General features: G+C 41.9%; 1 protein-coding gene across 4 annotated transcripts in view; it reads left to right on the top strand.

Annotated features, from left to right (window-relative positions):
- nr6a1.S (nuclear receptor subfamily 6 group A member 1 S homeolog) overlaps positions 1–16,710 on the top strand; it is a 146,334-nt gene that overhangs the window by 127,184 nt on the left and 2,440 nt on the right. For all 4 annotated transcript variants that reach the window (NM_001090633.1, XM_041574150.1, XM_018231927.2 and 1 more), the window contains 6 exon segments: positions 7,209–7,264; positions 7,852–8,009; positions 8,496–8,723; positions 9,086–9,340; positions 14,934–15,055; positions 16,051–16,203. In NM_001090633.1, the coding sequence (NP_001084102.1) occupies positions 7,209–7,264; positions 7,852–8,009; positions 8,496–8,723; positions 9,086–9,340; positions 14,934–15,055; positions 16,051–16,203 (972 nt within the window).

The following is a 16,710-nucleotide window of genomic DNA, read 5'->3' as shown; positions in this document are numbered from 1 at the left end:
TATATAATAGAAGCAGGCAGTAAGGAATTACATCTCTTTCATTAGCTTTACAGGTATCGAGTAAATCAGTGGAGGTAAAACACAGATATGATGATCTCTTAAAGAAATCCATTTTACAGTGTGAAAATATTAATGGATTTTTAGAGTAGAGCCAGTGTCATTTGAGCACTTACCTTAATGTGATACTGAGCAGTCTGATGCTACGTGGGAAAACCCAGCAATTGAGTTCCCCTACGGTCTGCTGACAGATGCTTCCAATGATAATGCATGAGCCTAGTGTTGACTGTGATGTGCAGGAGTAAGCATGGGGTGAGAGAATATTTCCATCACATTCTCTCATGGTATTCGCCCCATGTGCTCTAGACAAGATGTTTACAATATCCTGTAATGGGAAGCAGATTAGTACATTTTAACTACAGTGGATTTCCCTGAGACCAAATTCTGGCCAGGAACCCCTGTTTCACTTCTAAAATGTCCAGTTTCATGGCATATCCTCAAGGCCAGTGATCCTCAACCAATGCTCCCAGTGGCCTCATCGTAAGAGCCCATTTTTAAATTCCTGGCTTAAATGAAATTTCATGGCATATCCTCTAGGCTTACGCACAAATTTGTTAGGAAAGCAAAATTCTTCTCAGGAAACCCAGTTTCACTTCTAAAATGTCCATTTTCATGGCATGCCCTTTAGGCTAACACTCCGTTGTAAAGTACAGCCAGAATAGTTGTTGATCAGATCCCCATCTTCCAGACCAGTTTTGCTCTAATAGGAGTTTATCAGCATAGTTTAGGGTATTCTAATTATTCTAAAATATACCACAACACCAAGATAGTTCCATTTTTTTGCCTGCATGCTGATGGTTAAGGGAACAGTAACACCAAAAAATGTGTATCAAAGTAATGAAAATATAATGTACTGCTGCCCTGCACTGGTACATCTGGTGTTTTTGCTTCAGAAACTCTACAATAGTTTATATAAACAAGCTGTTGTGTAGCCACAGGGGCAGCCATTCAAGCTTGAAAAAAAGGCAGAGGATACACAACAGGCAACAGATAAGCCCTGAAGAATACATTGGTGCTTTATTTGTTATCTGCTATGTAACCTATTCCTTTTCTCCAGCCTGAATGGCTTACACAGCAGCCTGTTTATATAAACTATAGTAAAGTTTCTGAAGCAAACATAGAACTTTTACTAGTGCAGGGCAGCAGTACATTATATTTTCATTACTTTGATACACTTTAATTTTTTGGTGTTACTGTTCCTTTAAGGTATATCTCTGTGATGTAGGCCACGTTTGTGCACAGGGGCAGTTTATGAGAGTTCATGGGATATCATTACTGGCATCATGGTCTTTGCTCATATTAACCCTGGACTTTGTGGTGTAGGTGTGTGTGTTGCTTTCTTTTTGGATAGAGACTTGCCTATCTGGTCCCAGCCCTATTTATTGAGATTCCTAGGCTGTCTTCAGTGTTTAGTCAGGGTTATTAAGCCATTTGTTTATCAGCGATCTTTTTCATGGGAAAGTAATCATAGCAAATAAGAGAAACAGGGCTATCCAGCACTCAAGGAATCCGCAGGGCCAAAAAAATGAAGAAAAAACTGAATTTATTAATTGAAATTAAAAATGTCACTTCTCCATAGGCCCTATGCGTTTCATACCCTAGGGGCACTTAATCATCATTAATCAATTAAGCCCATGACTAAGTGCCCCTAGGGTACGAAACACGTGAGGCCTATGGAGATTTTTAGCTTCAATTAATAAATACAGTTTCTTACTTCATTTTTTGGCCCTGTGGATTCCCTTGAGTGCCGGACAGCCCTACTCCTCTTTTTTACATATACTGGTAAGTCGCTCCTAAAAGCTGGGGCATTGGGGCATGTGCACCTGGACCACCTGATTTACTTGGTGAACATTTACATTTATATCTATATTGATATTCTGGAGCATCTTCTTCCTTTTGGTTTCAAAGTAATCATAGCAATCAATTCACTTGTATGAATTTAGTGTACCCTAATACTCAAATTAAGGTAACACCCTTGCGGTAGCCCTGGCCAGATTTTGAAGTTCAGTTGTTGAGGCAATAGTCTGTTCTCACCCAGTTGCTAGACCACAGCAGGGCTTTGTGTTTACACTTGCACTCCAGCCACACGTAGGTGCCAAGATGTTCATCTCTCCATATGCTTCCAACAATAGATTTCTGCTGTCAAAATCCATCAGTAAGGCAACTGCTAGAATGTCTTTGTAAAACGTTTTATATGCCAGGCCTCTATCACTCTCTATAACATTCTTAATATAGAACTATCGAGCACATTTATGATAATGATCCCTACTGCTCCATCGAAACAAATGCAAATACCTATGCCACAAAGCGCCAACAAAAACAGATTGACCAAAAAGTACTTGCTGAGAATTAAGAAGTTTAATGACTTTTCTTCCTTTCACTTTCGCCTCCCGGGGGCCGTACTTGAAAACTGTCTAAAGGAGCAGGATGATTCACTAGTAAAACACTCTCTGCAATGGAATGGTCACTTCTTAAATGTTTGACTCCTCACGTTTCACATCCTCACACTTCCCCTGAAATTCTAGATCTATAGATTCTGACTTAAAAAAATATTTTGTAAAGTAATGCTGCCACCCTGCTGTTGAATGGGTTGCAGGCCATTTGACCAGCCATGATTACAGTATCTTCTCAGACTCTACTGTTCGTCGAAAGGCAGGGAAGTGCTACAGTAATTTATGGTTTGAGCATATTGTGTCTTTGAAATGCGCAGACTGTTGTGTTAGGCTTGACTGGAGGCGGTATATTGGGTGCACAGTAGAAGGGTTAACACGTACATCAGAGCAGTGCATGTTAGTGTGCTGAATGTTAAATTATTGTGTCAATTTAAAATAAACTGCAATTGTTAAGATAACCCCAGAGTAAATGTACCTGCCTTATATTTACAGATTAAAAAGAACAATGTTCCCCACCTTGAATCCCTTGCAAAGAATAAAGGCAGACTGGAGGTATCTTTTATTAGGGATGCACCGAATCCACTATTTGTGATTCGTCCGAATTCTTTGTGAAAGATTTGGCCGAATACCGAACTGAATCCGAACCCTAATTTGCATATGCAAAGGAAAAAGTGGAAAAAATTCTTCATTTGTGACGAAAAGTCACGTGATTTCCCTACCTACCCCTAATTTACATATGCAAATTAGGATTCGGATTCGGTTTGGCCTGACAGAAGGATTCAGCCGAATCCTGATCCGAATCCTGGATTCGGTGCATCCCTATCTTTTATTAAATGATCAGGGGTGATCCTGGGGATACTACTGTCTGAGACAACAGCCGAAATGCGGCCCCTCCTCAAATGCCCCTCCTCAATGCCACCCTCCTCAAATGCCGCTCCTCAATGCCGCCACTACTCCAAGCTCAATACTTTAGTGTCGGAGCAGGTCAAAGGGGGGCCGAGTCGCTAGAGCAGGGGTCCTCAACCTTTTTTTACCCGTGAGCCACATTCAAATGCAAAAAGAGTTGGGGAGCAACACACGCATGAAAAAGTTCCTGTAGATGACAAAAGGGGCTGTGATTGGCTATTTGGTAGTCCCTATGTGGACTGGCACCCTACAAGAGGCTCTGTTTGGCAGCACACCTGGTTTTTAAGCAACCAAAACTTGCCTAAAAACCAGGAATTAAAAACTAAGCACCTGCTTTGAGGCCACTGAGAGCAACATTCAAGGGGTAGGAGAGCAACATGTTTCTCGCGAGCTGCTGGTTGGGGATCAATGCGCTAGACTAGAGCAATGAGTGCTATAGCACACTGCACTAGCAGAGTCGAATTTCCATTTTAAAAACGGAAATTCTTAAACTCACTCACTGGCGCCTGCCTCATGGCAGCGGCAGCCCTGTAAAGAACCAAAATAAAGGCCCAAAAAAGAGAAGAAACCTTGGTTCGTCATAAAGTCATGTTTGTGTCTGTAGAATTAGTTATTACAGGTATATGACATTTTACAGAAATATTTCTACTTTTATTGTTACAGTATGTCTATTACTTGAAAGCACTCTGTTCCTCACACTGACATTTGAACTTTTAGGTATGACCTACTCCAAATTGTTTGTCCACATTTGAAGGGGCAAATTTTAGTTACTTCATACAACACAATTTTAAACTGTGTTTGTATAAATCCCAATGCCCCTGTGCCTAGGGTTATGGCTCGTGGGAAATGCTAGAGTGGCTCAGTATCAAAAAGGCGAATGTCCTTCAATGGATTCATCAAATCGCCTGTGTCACCTGAATAACCCAGAGCAAATCTGCCTGGAAGAATGGGCAGAAATCACCCCTGAAAAGTGAATAAAAGTTGATAAATACCCAAAACAATGGTTATTTCAACAAAGGTTAGCAAATAAAATGTGTAAATTCTTAGGCAAACACCATATTTAGTTTTTTAAACTTTATTTTTCTTAGATAAAAAAAATATCACATAGAACAGGGTTTCAGTGCTGGATGTGTTTGTAAATAGACACCCCTTGTTTCCAATTGAGGCTTTGAGCCATGCCCATGTCCTTGCTTTTGAAGTTTTTCCCAGCAAATAATTGACTAAACCTTTGCCTGAAGGTCGTATTGAATTGGTATTGTGTAGATATCAGAAGATTACGAATTGGTGATCATTAATAGGATCCAGTTTATAGTCCACTGACCCCCTTCTTTGCCAAGATTAGTTGATTCATCTCATTAAGTGATACAGATACTTTTGTTTACACTCTTGAGCCTAAAGTAACACAGAGCCGGCTGATCTGAGCAATATGGCCATACACATGGATGGATCTAAAGTGTGCAAATATCATCTGTGACCACATGTCACTTGTTCTAGCTGCCCTTATGGACCTGTGGGGAAACGTACAAGATAAAATTGTCTTCAACAATTCACACAGACATTTTTACCTGCATGCACTTATTTTCTGTGTTTGAGCCATAGGTATGTAGGGTCAAACTAATGTTATCCAATCCACTTACTAGCAGCAAGGCTAGGGCTACATGGGGCTGAAATCCACAGTCCTAACCGCTGGCAGCAGCCTCCTTGTTCTTTTGCGTCTGGAACCGTGTTTGGTCCGGTGCTAACACACTCAGAGGAATGCAGTCTTGCGCCAGCAGTTTGGAACGTGGTTCCTGTCCCAAAAGCTAACAATGTCATGTGTCATTAACTTTCATCTTCTTAGTTAATTTATAGCCAGTAACGTTACTAATTGCTTCCGGGCCTGGGTGCAGGATGTGCACCCGGCCCCCCATCCCTCTAGATGCGCGGTTTCCTTACCGCTGCAGCGTACTTTCCGAGGGGCCTCGGGCCCCCGGTAGTTACGCCACTGTTCATAGTGTTTATGTGAATTTATATACAGAACAATATAGCGATTGCGTTTTGTACACAGGTAAATAGATTTTGTAATCCATTTATTATTGATACACAGACCAACATAAACAACAACAAGCATAAACAACCTATTGTTGCTCTTTCTTTGTGAAAGAGAGAGATCTGTAGTCATGGGAAACACCTGAGCTACTATTCTGGTTATTGTATTCAGTACAAGCACCTTACACTCTATTGTGGCATCACTGATAAGATGAGACGAGATTACATTCTCCAAAAAGTAACACCATATGGAGGGCTTTGAGTCCATGCAGCTACTGATCACAGCAATTGTTGACCAGAGGAAACCCAAACTTGACCCACAGGTGTAATTCACAACATGAAGGTATCATGAATTGCACCAAATCCAAAATGGCAATTGAAAAGAAGGTGGGGGTAAATTCAGGTTTAGTTTCCTGCAGCAATGACACCAGACGCATTGACTTTAGAGAAAAGCCTGTTCTTTTGCCAGCATGAAAGAGAGACAATGGTTTCATCTCTACTACAGATATACATAGCAGTCAGGCTGTACAGTCTAGTCATGACCTGTGTGTGTGGGGCTTTTAGGTCGGTCCATGAGCTTTGCACCATTTACCTGCTTTATCTTGATTCTATACTAAGCTGAGTTCATGTCTTTCACAGGGCTGGAACTGTTGATTGACCAAATGGGCTTTTCTTAGTTGAATTACATTAACAGAATTTGTTCTGGGGGACAGCCACCTCTCGGTCATCTCATGTACTGTATCTAAAATTACAAAGAAAAACATTTGGTTGCAAAAGTAGAAAAATATAAATAATTAATTGTGTAACCCATTTAGACAGCAGGAGTTCATTCTGCAAAGGGGGATCGTTTGGGAAATATAGTGACACTAATTAACCCCCTTTCCTTTCACTTAGACAATGCAAAGTAAATAGCGCAGATCATCTTAGCATGGGGCCCCAAGTAGAAAGGTTTGGGGCCCATTAATGGCCTGCATTTGCAGACCTAACCTGATCACTGATACAGCTTCAAAGTCCATCTACCATTCATTCTAGTGACTGTGCACTAAGTTTGCTAGAGGAGATCAATCACGGGTCGACTAATCTCCTAGTGTGTCAGTGGCCTTAGGATCAAAATGAATGTAAATTGATTTGTTTACTTTTAAATTAATTTTTAATATGATTTAGAGAGCTATATTTTGAGGCAATTTGCATCTTTTTTTATTATTTGTGGTCTTTTGAGTTATTTAGATTTTTATTCAGCAGTTCTGCAGTTTGTGGTTTCTGGTTGCCAGGGTCCAAATTACCTTAGCAACCATGCATTGATTTGAACAAAAGACTGGAATATGAATAGGAGAAAAACATAGATAGAAAGATGAGTAATTACAAGTAGCAATACATTTGTAGCCTTACAGAGCATTTGTTTTTAGATAGGGTCAGTGATAAGTGAAAAGATAAAGAAGACCAATTGGAAAGTTGCTTAGAACTATAAAATACTAAAAGTTAACTTAAAGGTGAACCTCCTCTTTAATACACAATAGTGTACAAGAGCAGTATGATGGAGTAACAGCTCCCTTTATTGGACAAAGAAGATCCCTTCTAGTAGTAGGTCTTCCTGTATTTTCCAATAAGAAAAAACCCAAACCACTGTGTTTACCAAGGCAAGTAATGTGCACACTTAGTATTAAAAAGATGAAATAATAATACAGACATAGTTATTTTTTATCCATTTCTCCATTTTGCTTCTCCCTCCATTTCAGTTAAGTTTAGCCATTAAACATGAATACATTTATGGTCTCTACATTTATACTACACCTTAATCTAAATGATTAGATATTGTTTTTTCAGCAATTAGAGAAGATGGAATGCCTGGAGGAAGGAACAAGAGCATTGGTCCTGTACAGGTAATTAAACACATAGAAAGATTCCTCTTACTGCCAGGCAGTGTAGTTATAATGGTTCCAGATGTAGAAATATCACACTGTATCAAAACTGGGGATTCTACATATGGCATTTGTATCCTTGCATTTGTTTCCATAAATATGATGCTGAATCAGAAGTTGTTTTTGTTTCCAAGTATAAAGATGGAATGCAATACTGTATATTTGCAGTACCTCAATGCCCCCTAGTGGAAATTTCCATGTAGAACAGTTCCTGTCAATGCATTATTACTGTGTTCGAATAAACTGACACTAGCCTGGCTAAGGATTTAGGGCAAGACACACAGAACTACTAGTAGCAGCTACTTTTCTGGCATATGCCCTACCCTAGACAATACTGAGAATTGCCTCTGCTAAAGCACACATAGGGTCATAGCAAAGCCTGTTATCACTATTGTCTATTTTGTAGCTGTGACAAAATTGCTGCTACTAGTAGCTCTGTGTGTCTTCACCCTTAGAAAATCTTACTGCTTCAGGCATTGTAGAAATGTAGCATTCTGGGAGTCCCCTTATACTGGAAGGAATGTAGTACAGCTATTTTGTCCTTGCAGATCTCAGATGAAGAGGTTGAGCGGATAATGTCTGGACAGGAGTTTGAAGAGGAGGCCAATACATCATGGAGTAATAATGGTGACAGTGACCACAGCTCTCCTGGGAATGCAGTCTCAGAAAGCAATCAGCCTTCTCCGGTGTCTACACCTTCCTCCAGGTGGGTACAACAGTTCCCCTGCAAGTCACTGAAAATAGTTAGGGTGCTAGGCCTCACTTTAGATGAAGTTGTTAGACTTGGAAAATCTGTGTATAACCCTAAGGTAATTATGGAGCAGAGTAGTTACTGTTTAATAGTATTCCATCAGTTGCTGGTAGGAATTACTTCAGGGTCAGAATTAGGGGCAGGCAGTAAAGTAAAGTGCCTTGGGTGCAATGAATGCGCACTGTGCAGTACATTGAGGAAGCAGGGGAGTGAGCAGGCTAGGGGTAGGGCATTAACTGAAATTTTATATCGTGGGTAAAGCACCCATTTTCCTTTTCATGGCATCTCTTCAAGGCTCTACCACTATTGGGTGCTCATATCCCTGTGATACAGTACCCCATTGCTCTTTAAGAGCAAATCAATCAACCTCTAGTCTGTAAATGTACGCTACCAATCTTATCAGTTAGTAGACTAACACCACATCTCTGTCTCTTCATGCAGTCGGTCAATGGAACTCAATGGATTCAGCTCACTACGGGACCAATATTTGGGAACACCAGGTCCAACGCACTATCAATACCTACCTCATCTCTTTAGCTTCTCCGCTCACCCCACAATAATCCCAGCCCAGTCACGAAGTCTTGACCCCCAGTCACACACCCTCATTAACCAACTGCTGACGGCTGAGGATATAGAACCTCTCAATACACCTATGCTTATAGAGGATGGGTAAGTGTATGTTGTATATTGGCTCTTGCTCCCATATAGAATTGTAATATGCAGTGAAGGAATGCTATATGTATATGGTGAACTATACTCTTGAAATAATGCTGATATCTGTAGGCTAATAATGTTGGATTTCAGATATAAATTTTGTGGATGCCCCAAGAGATGGTCCCACACATTGGTGTGTAGAATTGGCCATGAACCTTTTAGAATAGATACAGTTTCTGGGTTGCAGAAAATACCAAGTAAAGGACCAAGTCACCAATTTACTAACAATGCAATATATTGTGTCTATTGGGATTTCTTATATTGTTTCACGCCTAGATATTGGTCCATAATTTAAAGTGTCATTGTTTCCCCCACAGGTACAAAGTGACCCAGTCTGAGCTGTTTGCTTTGCTGTGCCGGCTGGCAGATGAGCTGCTGTTCCGGCAGATCACTTGGGTAAAGAAGCTGCCGTTTTTCTGTGATTTGTCCATCAAGGACTACACATGTCTGCTCAGCACAACGTGGCAGGAGCTGATATTGCTCTCGTCGATCACCACATACAGTAAGCAGATCTTTGGAGACTTGGCCGACGTCACTTCCAAGTACTCTCCTTCTGAGGATGAATTGCACAGGTCAGTGCGGGGCCTAGGTTTTGATAGAGGATAGCCACAAATAATGAGCTGTAGATACCATTGCTTAGAATGTAACTGAAGCAGATTTGCATATATTCAAATTGCTTTTTCTCCCAATTTTTTTTATACCCTTTCTAAGAGCAGCATCAGCCCTTCATTTATTTGAAAGTCACCTGGACCCTTGCAGTGCCTTCATGGGTCAGGCTGTTATCTGCAAGTGCACTGTGGGTCCAGGCTGTTGCGGTGCAAGTAGATGGAGGATTAGTTTCAAAGTTTTTGCTGAGCTTAGTAAATCTGTCTGACATTTGCTGTTTTCTCCTCTGTAGTGAAGGACAGTGGGTAAAGTCATGAATACCACCACACCCATACAAAACTATCCCAGCAAATGACTGTCAGGAAATGGCATCAGTTATTCATAAAATTGCATTGGTATTAGCCTCACCAATTATAATATAATTGTTAATATAATTGTTAATGCTACTTAGCATTAGGATGAGTGGCATACCATATAGTAGAAGTTGGTACTGCTATAGAAAAAACAATTGTTACCTCTTCAATGTGCTATCTAGATTGCACTCTAATTTCTGCTATTGGGGTTTATGTTAACTGAATCCTGAGTATTCCAGCAGAACCTGCTAGAACTTTATTATGAAAGGCTAATTATTTCTCGTTTCACATCATTTCAGTGGTGTAAGGATTAATCCGAAGAACCCGAGGGCAGCAGCCGCACCATGTTGCCCTTCCCATTACCTCCACAAAATGCCCCCAAAGTTCAGACTTCGCTTTAATGTGAAATGAGTTTGCAAGTCTGATCTCTGACCACTCAGCCGTTAATTAGCAGGCATGAGCCGAGGAGCTTTGTTAGAACAGCCATCCTGGCTCGGTCCTCTGTCCTCCTTATCTGCTGCTCAGGTCTGTAATATGGAAAGTGATTAATGGCATGTGTTTCTTGTAATCAGGCCCTTATCTTATTCTGGTCTGCAGCTTGATTTAGAACTGGTGGTGTGCTCATGCACATCTGCACCAGCCACTGGCACTCTCAGATCTGCCACACATTATTTAGGGCTTGTAAGAACATGGCCCCCTTACTCCCCCTACACCTCAAACACAATTTACTATAGTCATGTGCAGAAGCCTTGCACTGGAGGCTGTGAGAGCTAGCACACTGCACTAATCGAGAGCTCATGTGCTCATGTTTTAGAGCAGAAAATCCATTGTACAAGAGCTACTACACTATTGTTCTACCGTTTAATGAATTACGAAAACACATACAAATATAAATGCAGGGGACACAATGGGACAGAGAAAAAATATCAGTAATTAGGCACACTGCTTAAACATCATGGAATTCAGAGGTGTTGCTGGGAATATTCTGCATATATTCTGATATAAGAGTTATTGAGCATGTTCTCTACCAGTGTGTGGCAGCATCAGATAGGATAGGAAACTTGTGTTTGATGAAACGAGTACAGGAAATACATTGAAAGTGTCAAATTATGACTTTTTAAATGAAAAGGCACCCTAAAGTTTAGGTAGGGAATAGTAATGGCGTAACACTTAGGGAGCTGGGCACCCCAGCAAAAAATAAATTCTGGATCCCTGGAGCAGCTCGAACCTTTAGCCATGCACCAAGGGAGCTGCTGTAACCATAAACAGATCCCTCTCCCCCATGCACGTCCTTCTGCAGTCATGGGGTGTTAGGATAGTTACACCACTGGGGCATTACACATTTTGTTATTGGGAGGGGCTATAACAGATTTTCTTTAAAGGAGAAGGAAAGGCTTAGTGCCAAATGTTAGGAACCCTCAAGTGATTGTATTGGCCTACCTACCTAACATTTGGCACCCCCAAGTACACCAAGCCTTTCCTACTCCTTTCAATAACCAAAAAATAGCTGGCTCTTGAAACATCTTTCATATGTTGGAACCGTCAGGGCAGAGGATAGAAAGGAACAGATAGATACTATATTTAAAAATACTGTTAAAACCATTAAAGATGTGTACTGTAATTAGGCAGTTACTTTAAATTATAACTTTATTTTTTGTTTACATCCCCTTTAGGGGTATAATACCAGCTGAGCATGAAGCCTGTAATGTTATCAGTCGGCAGTTTATTGGCCAGTGTGTGGGGCCAACCGACAGGCGTCCCTGAACGATATCTGTCCGAAAGTCGGGCAGATGCTGATCGGGCTGGGTAAAAAACCCAGTCGGCTGTCTGTATGGCCTCCATTCTGATCCGATCAACCCAATATCACCCACCTCAATGTGGGCATATCAGGGAGAGATGCGCCAAACGAGCTGATCTTCCTGTGTATGGCCACCTTAAAGGAGAAGGAAAGCTCGTCGGCGCTAACCCCCCTCCCCCCTCCCGTGTATTTCCCCCCCTCCCTCCTCCCCCCTGGCCTACCCCTCCCGCTGGGCAAATGCCCCTAACTTGTTACTTACCCTTCTGCGCAGGTCCAGTCCAGGGAGTTCACAGGCGACATCTTCTTCCACACGATCTTCTTCCTGCTTTGACCGGCGCATGCGCAGTAGGATCATTTCGCCGGTACGATCTACTGCGCATGCGCGTGACTTTTGGCGCATGCGCAGTAGATCCGTACCGGCGAAATGATCCTACTGCGCATACGCCAAAACGCCGGTCAAAGGAGGAAGAAGATCGCGTGGAAGAAGATGTCGCCTGTGAACTCCCTGGACTGGACCTGCGCAGAAGGGTAAGTAACAAGTTAGGGGCATTTGCCCAGCGGGAGGGGTAGGCCAGGGGGGAGGAGGGAGGGGGGGCAATACACGGGAGGGGGGAGGGGGGTTAGCGCCGACGAGCTTTCCTTCTCCTTTAAGGGCTTTATGTGTAAAGGGGACGCAGCCGAGGGTCCTTTTTCCTATTAGAATTCAGCCAGCGCTGTGGGATAAAGGTCACACAGAGTAGCCCAGCGTAGTACATGGGTACTCTCTACATTCACTGCACCTCCTGTATCTTGCTAAACATCCTCCAGTTCTTCAAATGCATTTCATCACTCCCTATATTAATGTGTTTATTGCCAAGCTGCCTTGACTTTATTAAAAAAAATCTGCATTCCAGGGAGGCCCTGCTTGTTAAATAACTAACAGTGTTGTAATGCAAGCTGTCAATGAGTTAAAGGACACATGCAGCATTGGAAAATCAGGAAAGGGTCACTATACCTTTCTCCCATTGTACTAAATCATTCATGCACGTACCAATAATTGTATATTGCTTTTCAGGATATTATTATTTTAAGGCAGAATATATTCTATGTACAGCATAGGAGTAGCATTTTCCAATTCCAGCATCATTTAGGCATGCAGGGATTAGCATCCAAAGCATTTGCGCCCCTGATTTGTGAAAATAAACATGATGGCGCTTGCATTTTGGAACAGCACATTTAAAACGGCATTAGAATGTGATTCAGACGGTGCAAGTCTGCCATGCCTGACACAACATGCTGAGGGTACCCCAATGATAGCTCCAGTGTTCCCCTGCATCCATAGCTCTCAATGTACTCAATTCAAGGGGCAGGACAGATGCACTTGTGCTCAATGTAACTATACAGAAGAGCAAGTACCCAAACAAATTGAATAGTCCCAATAAGTGAAACAACTTACCGTATATACTCGTGTATAAGCCGACCCGTGTATAAGCCGAGGTACCTAATTTACCTAAGAAAACTGGAAAAATGTATTGACTCGTGTATAAGCCTAGGTCATTTAAGCCTGGTGAGATTGTCATTGTTATTACTTTTTTGTTTGCTCTTTCAAATAGTAATAATGGAAAAGCTATTAGAACTAAACCATTATTAATTTCAGTTCAAATATCATTATCAATGACTTTGTCATTAAACTGCAAAGTGGGTGCTTTATATCTTACAGCCACTTACTTAGCTATAATGATGATCAGCAATTAAATGAAATAATGAAACTGGAAATCACTTTTGGGTATTGCTAGGAATGTGTGAATAGCCTGTGATTATATTGATTTCGGATGTGCAAATCAGGCCAGTTTGCCAGCAAATCATGCTAAAAGCAGATCTAGCTTGAGTGACACAAAATTGGCAAAAATGTCATGATTAGCAAAACAGCGACAACTGATGCAATTTCAAAACTGTGGGCATCTACTTTTCACTAATTACCGTAATTAATGATCCCTCTGTCACTGGAAAGTCTCACACAGTTTGCTATTAGTGATGGGCGCGTCCTTCCCTGCCTGTCTGTGACTGACTGTGTCGCCGCCCGGAGCAGGTCCAGGAGCTCCGGGCGGCGCGTCCTTCCCTGCCGGCGTTCGCTCCCGAAATGGCGGCGCCCATGGCCGCCACGTGGGTAGCGGCGCCGGCGCTACCCACGTGGCGGCCATGGGCGCCGCCATTTCGGGAGCGAACGCCGGCAGGGAAGGACGCGCCGCCCGGAGCTCCTGGACCTGCTCCGGGCGGCGACACAGTCAGTCACAGACAGTCCTGCTGGGGCCGCGGAAGGAGGTATGACCCGCGTATAAGCCGAGTTTGAGTTTTTCAGCACATTTTGGGTGCTGAAAAACTCGGCTTATACGCGAGTATATACGGTACACCCATTTTAGCAGGACTGCACTTGCATTTGTACAAGAGCCCTATAGCTCCTCTCAGTCATGTGGAACTTTTCTTTTACAGCCTGGGTTTAAATACTCGCATTTACTTTTCTTCAGTCAAATATTGTTGCCGGCTGAGTTCAAATTGTACCTCAATAGTTAAGGGAAGGATGAGCCATGCCTGGTAGTCCATGTAACAAAATTTAGATTTGTTCCCTGCCGTTGAGCTTTTCAAAGGAACAGTGTCAATCCATCTAATTAGCAGGATAGTATATAAATACCTGTCAGTGCCGCTCTGTTGGGCCCCCAGTAACTCACTGTGTTCCCTGTGCAGGGTATATCCCAACATTTTTCTCACTTGGCCTGAGTCTGAGAAGGAGACGGCAGTACAGGCTGCCATGATACTTTCTGACCGATTAGACCACAGGTCAATGGACTGAGAGTGTAAGGGAGGGACTCAAGATATGGCCTCCTTTCTATGGTTCTGATTGGAACAGCAGGGTGTGAAGAGGCTTCTCTTCACTTCAGAATCTGATAATGCTCCACATGCACTGGCCAGCATGGTATGTCAGCTGATGACATTTTTAAATCTGCCCACACTGACTGGCATCCATACTACTACAGGGTGGTACTACATAAACAAAATCTTGGGTCACCCATGCAGCAAGTCAAGCAGTGTTGGACTGTAGACCAGTTACCCACTCTCAGTGCTATTATTCTTCCTCTCCTCACTCAACCTCTATTCCCCCATTTTTTTTACTTTACATACTAAAATGTAAAATGTTTAGCAGCATGAGGGCCCACTGACACCTGGACCCACTGGGAGTTTCCTGGTATCCCGGTGGGCCAGTCTGACACTGAAGTCCTGGCATTCAGAACATTACAATATTTGTGGGTCTAGAATAAAATAATGAATCAATTTATTAGTTGCAGAGGTTTTTTGTTCTGTTTGTGTAGATTGGAGATTTGCCAATTTGGAAAATTTAGTTGTAAAGTACACGTGCTTTCTTTGTTTCTGCAGGTTTAGTGAGGACGGTATGGAAGTGATGGAGCGACTTATCTATTTGTTCCGCAAGTTCAGCCAACTCAAAGTTAGTAATGAAGAGTATGTCTGCATGAAAGCCATCAACTTCCTAAATCAAGGTAAGCAGGTCCCAGTCCCTCACCCCAATGTAAGAGCTGCCACAGTATCTTAAATGGTCAAAGCTTTTGCATTCAGCACAGAAAGGAAAGGCTTGATACCACCATGTGCAGGCAGAGAACATACTTCCTCATATTAATCACATTTAATGGGTTAGTAAATTCAGGCACCAAGGCCAGAATGCACGTCATTTAATAAACATGCAGCGGCTCTGAGCTCCAGTGACACATTATTCCCATCCAGATAAGATTTTTGGTGATCACCAGCTGCTCCCAGTTTATCTGGAGATGTTGGCTAAGGAAATTAGAATCACTGACCATGTGGAGTCTGATTTGCAATCATGCTTCTACCATTTCTTTTAATTCCTTCAAATTAAAACCCCCACATTTTATTTCATACAGTTGCCTTTGTTTCTGTTCTTGTGATTACTGTATTCATTATTTGTATATTGTCAGCTTATTCTGCAGTGCTTAACACACATCAGTCCCTGTCCCAGGGTCCCTATCACATTCACATACACTTTATGCAGTGCAGTTAACCTGTTGTTTTAATTGGGAACTATTGTGAAAATGAAAATTTTATATATATGTTTCTCTTCATTCTCTCTTCATGCAGGAGTTGAATGTCAGATATTCATTGACAGTTAGACCCAATATATCTTCAAAATATCTCTCAAATAACTGATTACAGTACAAACAAAATCTAACAAAATAACTGCCTTTTGCACAAATCCTGCATGTAGAGAGACATTTTAGCGAAATTTCCCATTTAAGCAAGCAGGCAGAAACCCAAAGCAATTCAGCCAGATTCGCTTTTACATAATATAAAGCACAACACAGGTATGTAACCATGTATATTTTTATACATACTATATTACTACTTACTACTTAAGAACGCATCACTGTACAGCATTGCATATAGAATTCTAGCATGATCTGGCTGCGTCAGCATAATGGCTTATATGACTTACAATATTATTATGATTTTTATTCACCAGATATCCAGGGCATAAGCAGTGCCTCCCAGGTGGAACAACTGAACAAGCGATACTGGTATGTGTGCCAAGACTTCACCGAGTACAGGTACCCACACCAGCCGAACAGGTTCCCAGACCTTATGATGTGCCTACCTGAGGTTCGCTACATTGCTGGTAAGTGCCCATACCCCATATAGATTGCTCAGTGTTATTTCATTCTGCAGTGCTACAGATCTTACACAGTACTGTACAAAGGATATTTATGGAGTTGCTGGACTTTTCCCCATGGATTGAGTAGTATGTGCTTGTTGCAAGAGATACAGCAAATAAAACGGACTTACTAAGGTTCTGCTAAACGAATCAAACCAGAGTTCAGTAATTTAAATGAAACATTTGCCTTTTAAATGTACATTTTGCTTTGAGCATCTTGTACAATCAATATGTATGTTTTTTGTAAATGATTGGAATGATAGAGATCAACTCCCACCTTTAATACTCATAAATGAAACAGAACTGGGACACAGAATTTGCTCTTCAGTAGGTTAATCCTCTGGGTTTGTTTTATCAAAAATGCTGCACACATCGTTTTGGGGGGGTTGACTCATGGGTAGTGGTGTTACTAGATGACTGAGCCCCACAGCAAATATTTTTTCAGGCCCCTAAAATGTCTAGAGATTGACC

This window comes from Xenopus laevis, chromosome 8S (assembly GCF_017654675.1).
Source record: "Xenopus laevis strain J_2021 chromosome 8S, Xenopus_laevis_v10.1, whole genome shotgun sequence".
Lineage (NCBI taxonomy): Eukaryota > Metazoa > Chordata > Amphibia > Anura > Pipidae > Xenopus > Xenopus laevis.
Note: the sequence above shows the minus strand (reverse complement) of the source record. Positions and strands in the feature narration are given on the sequence as shown.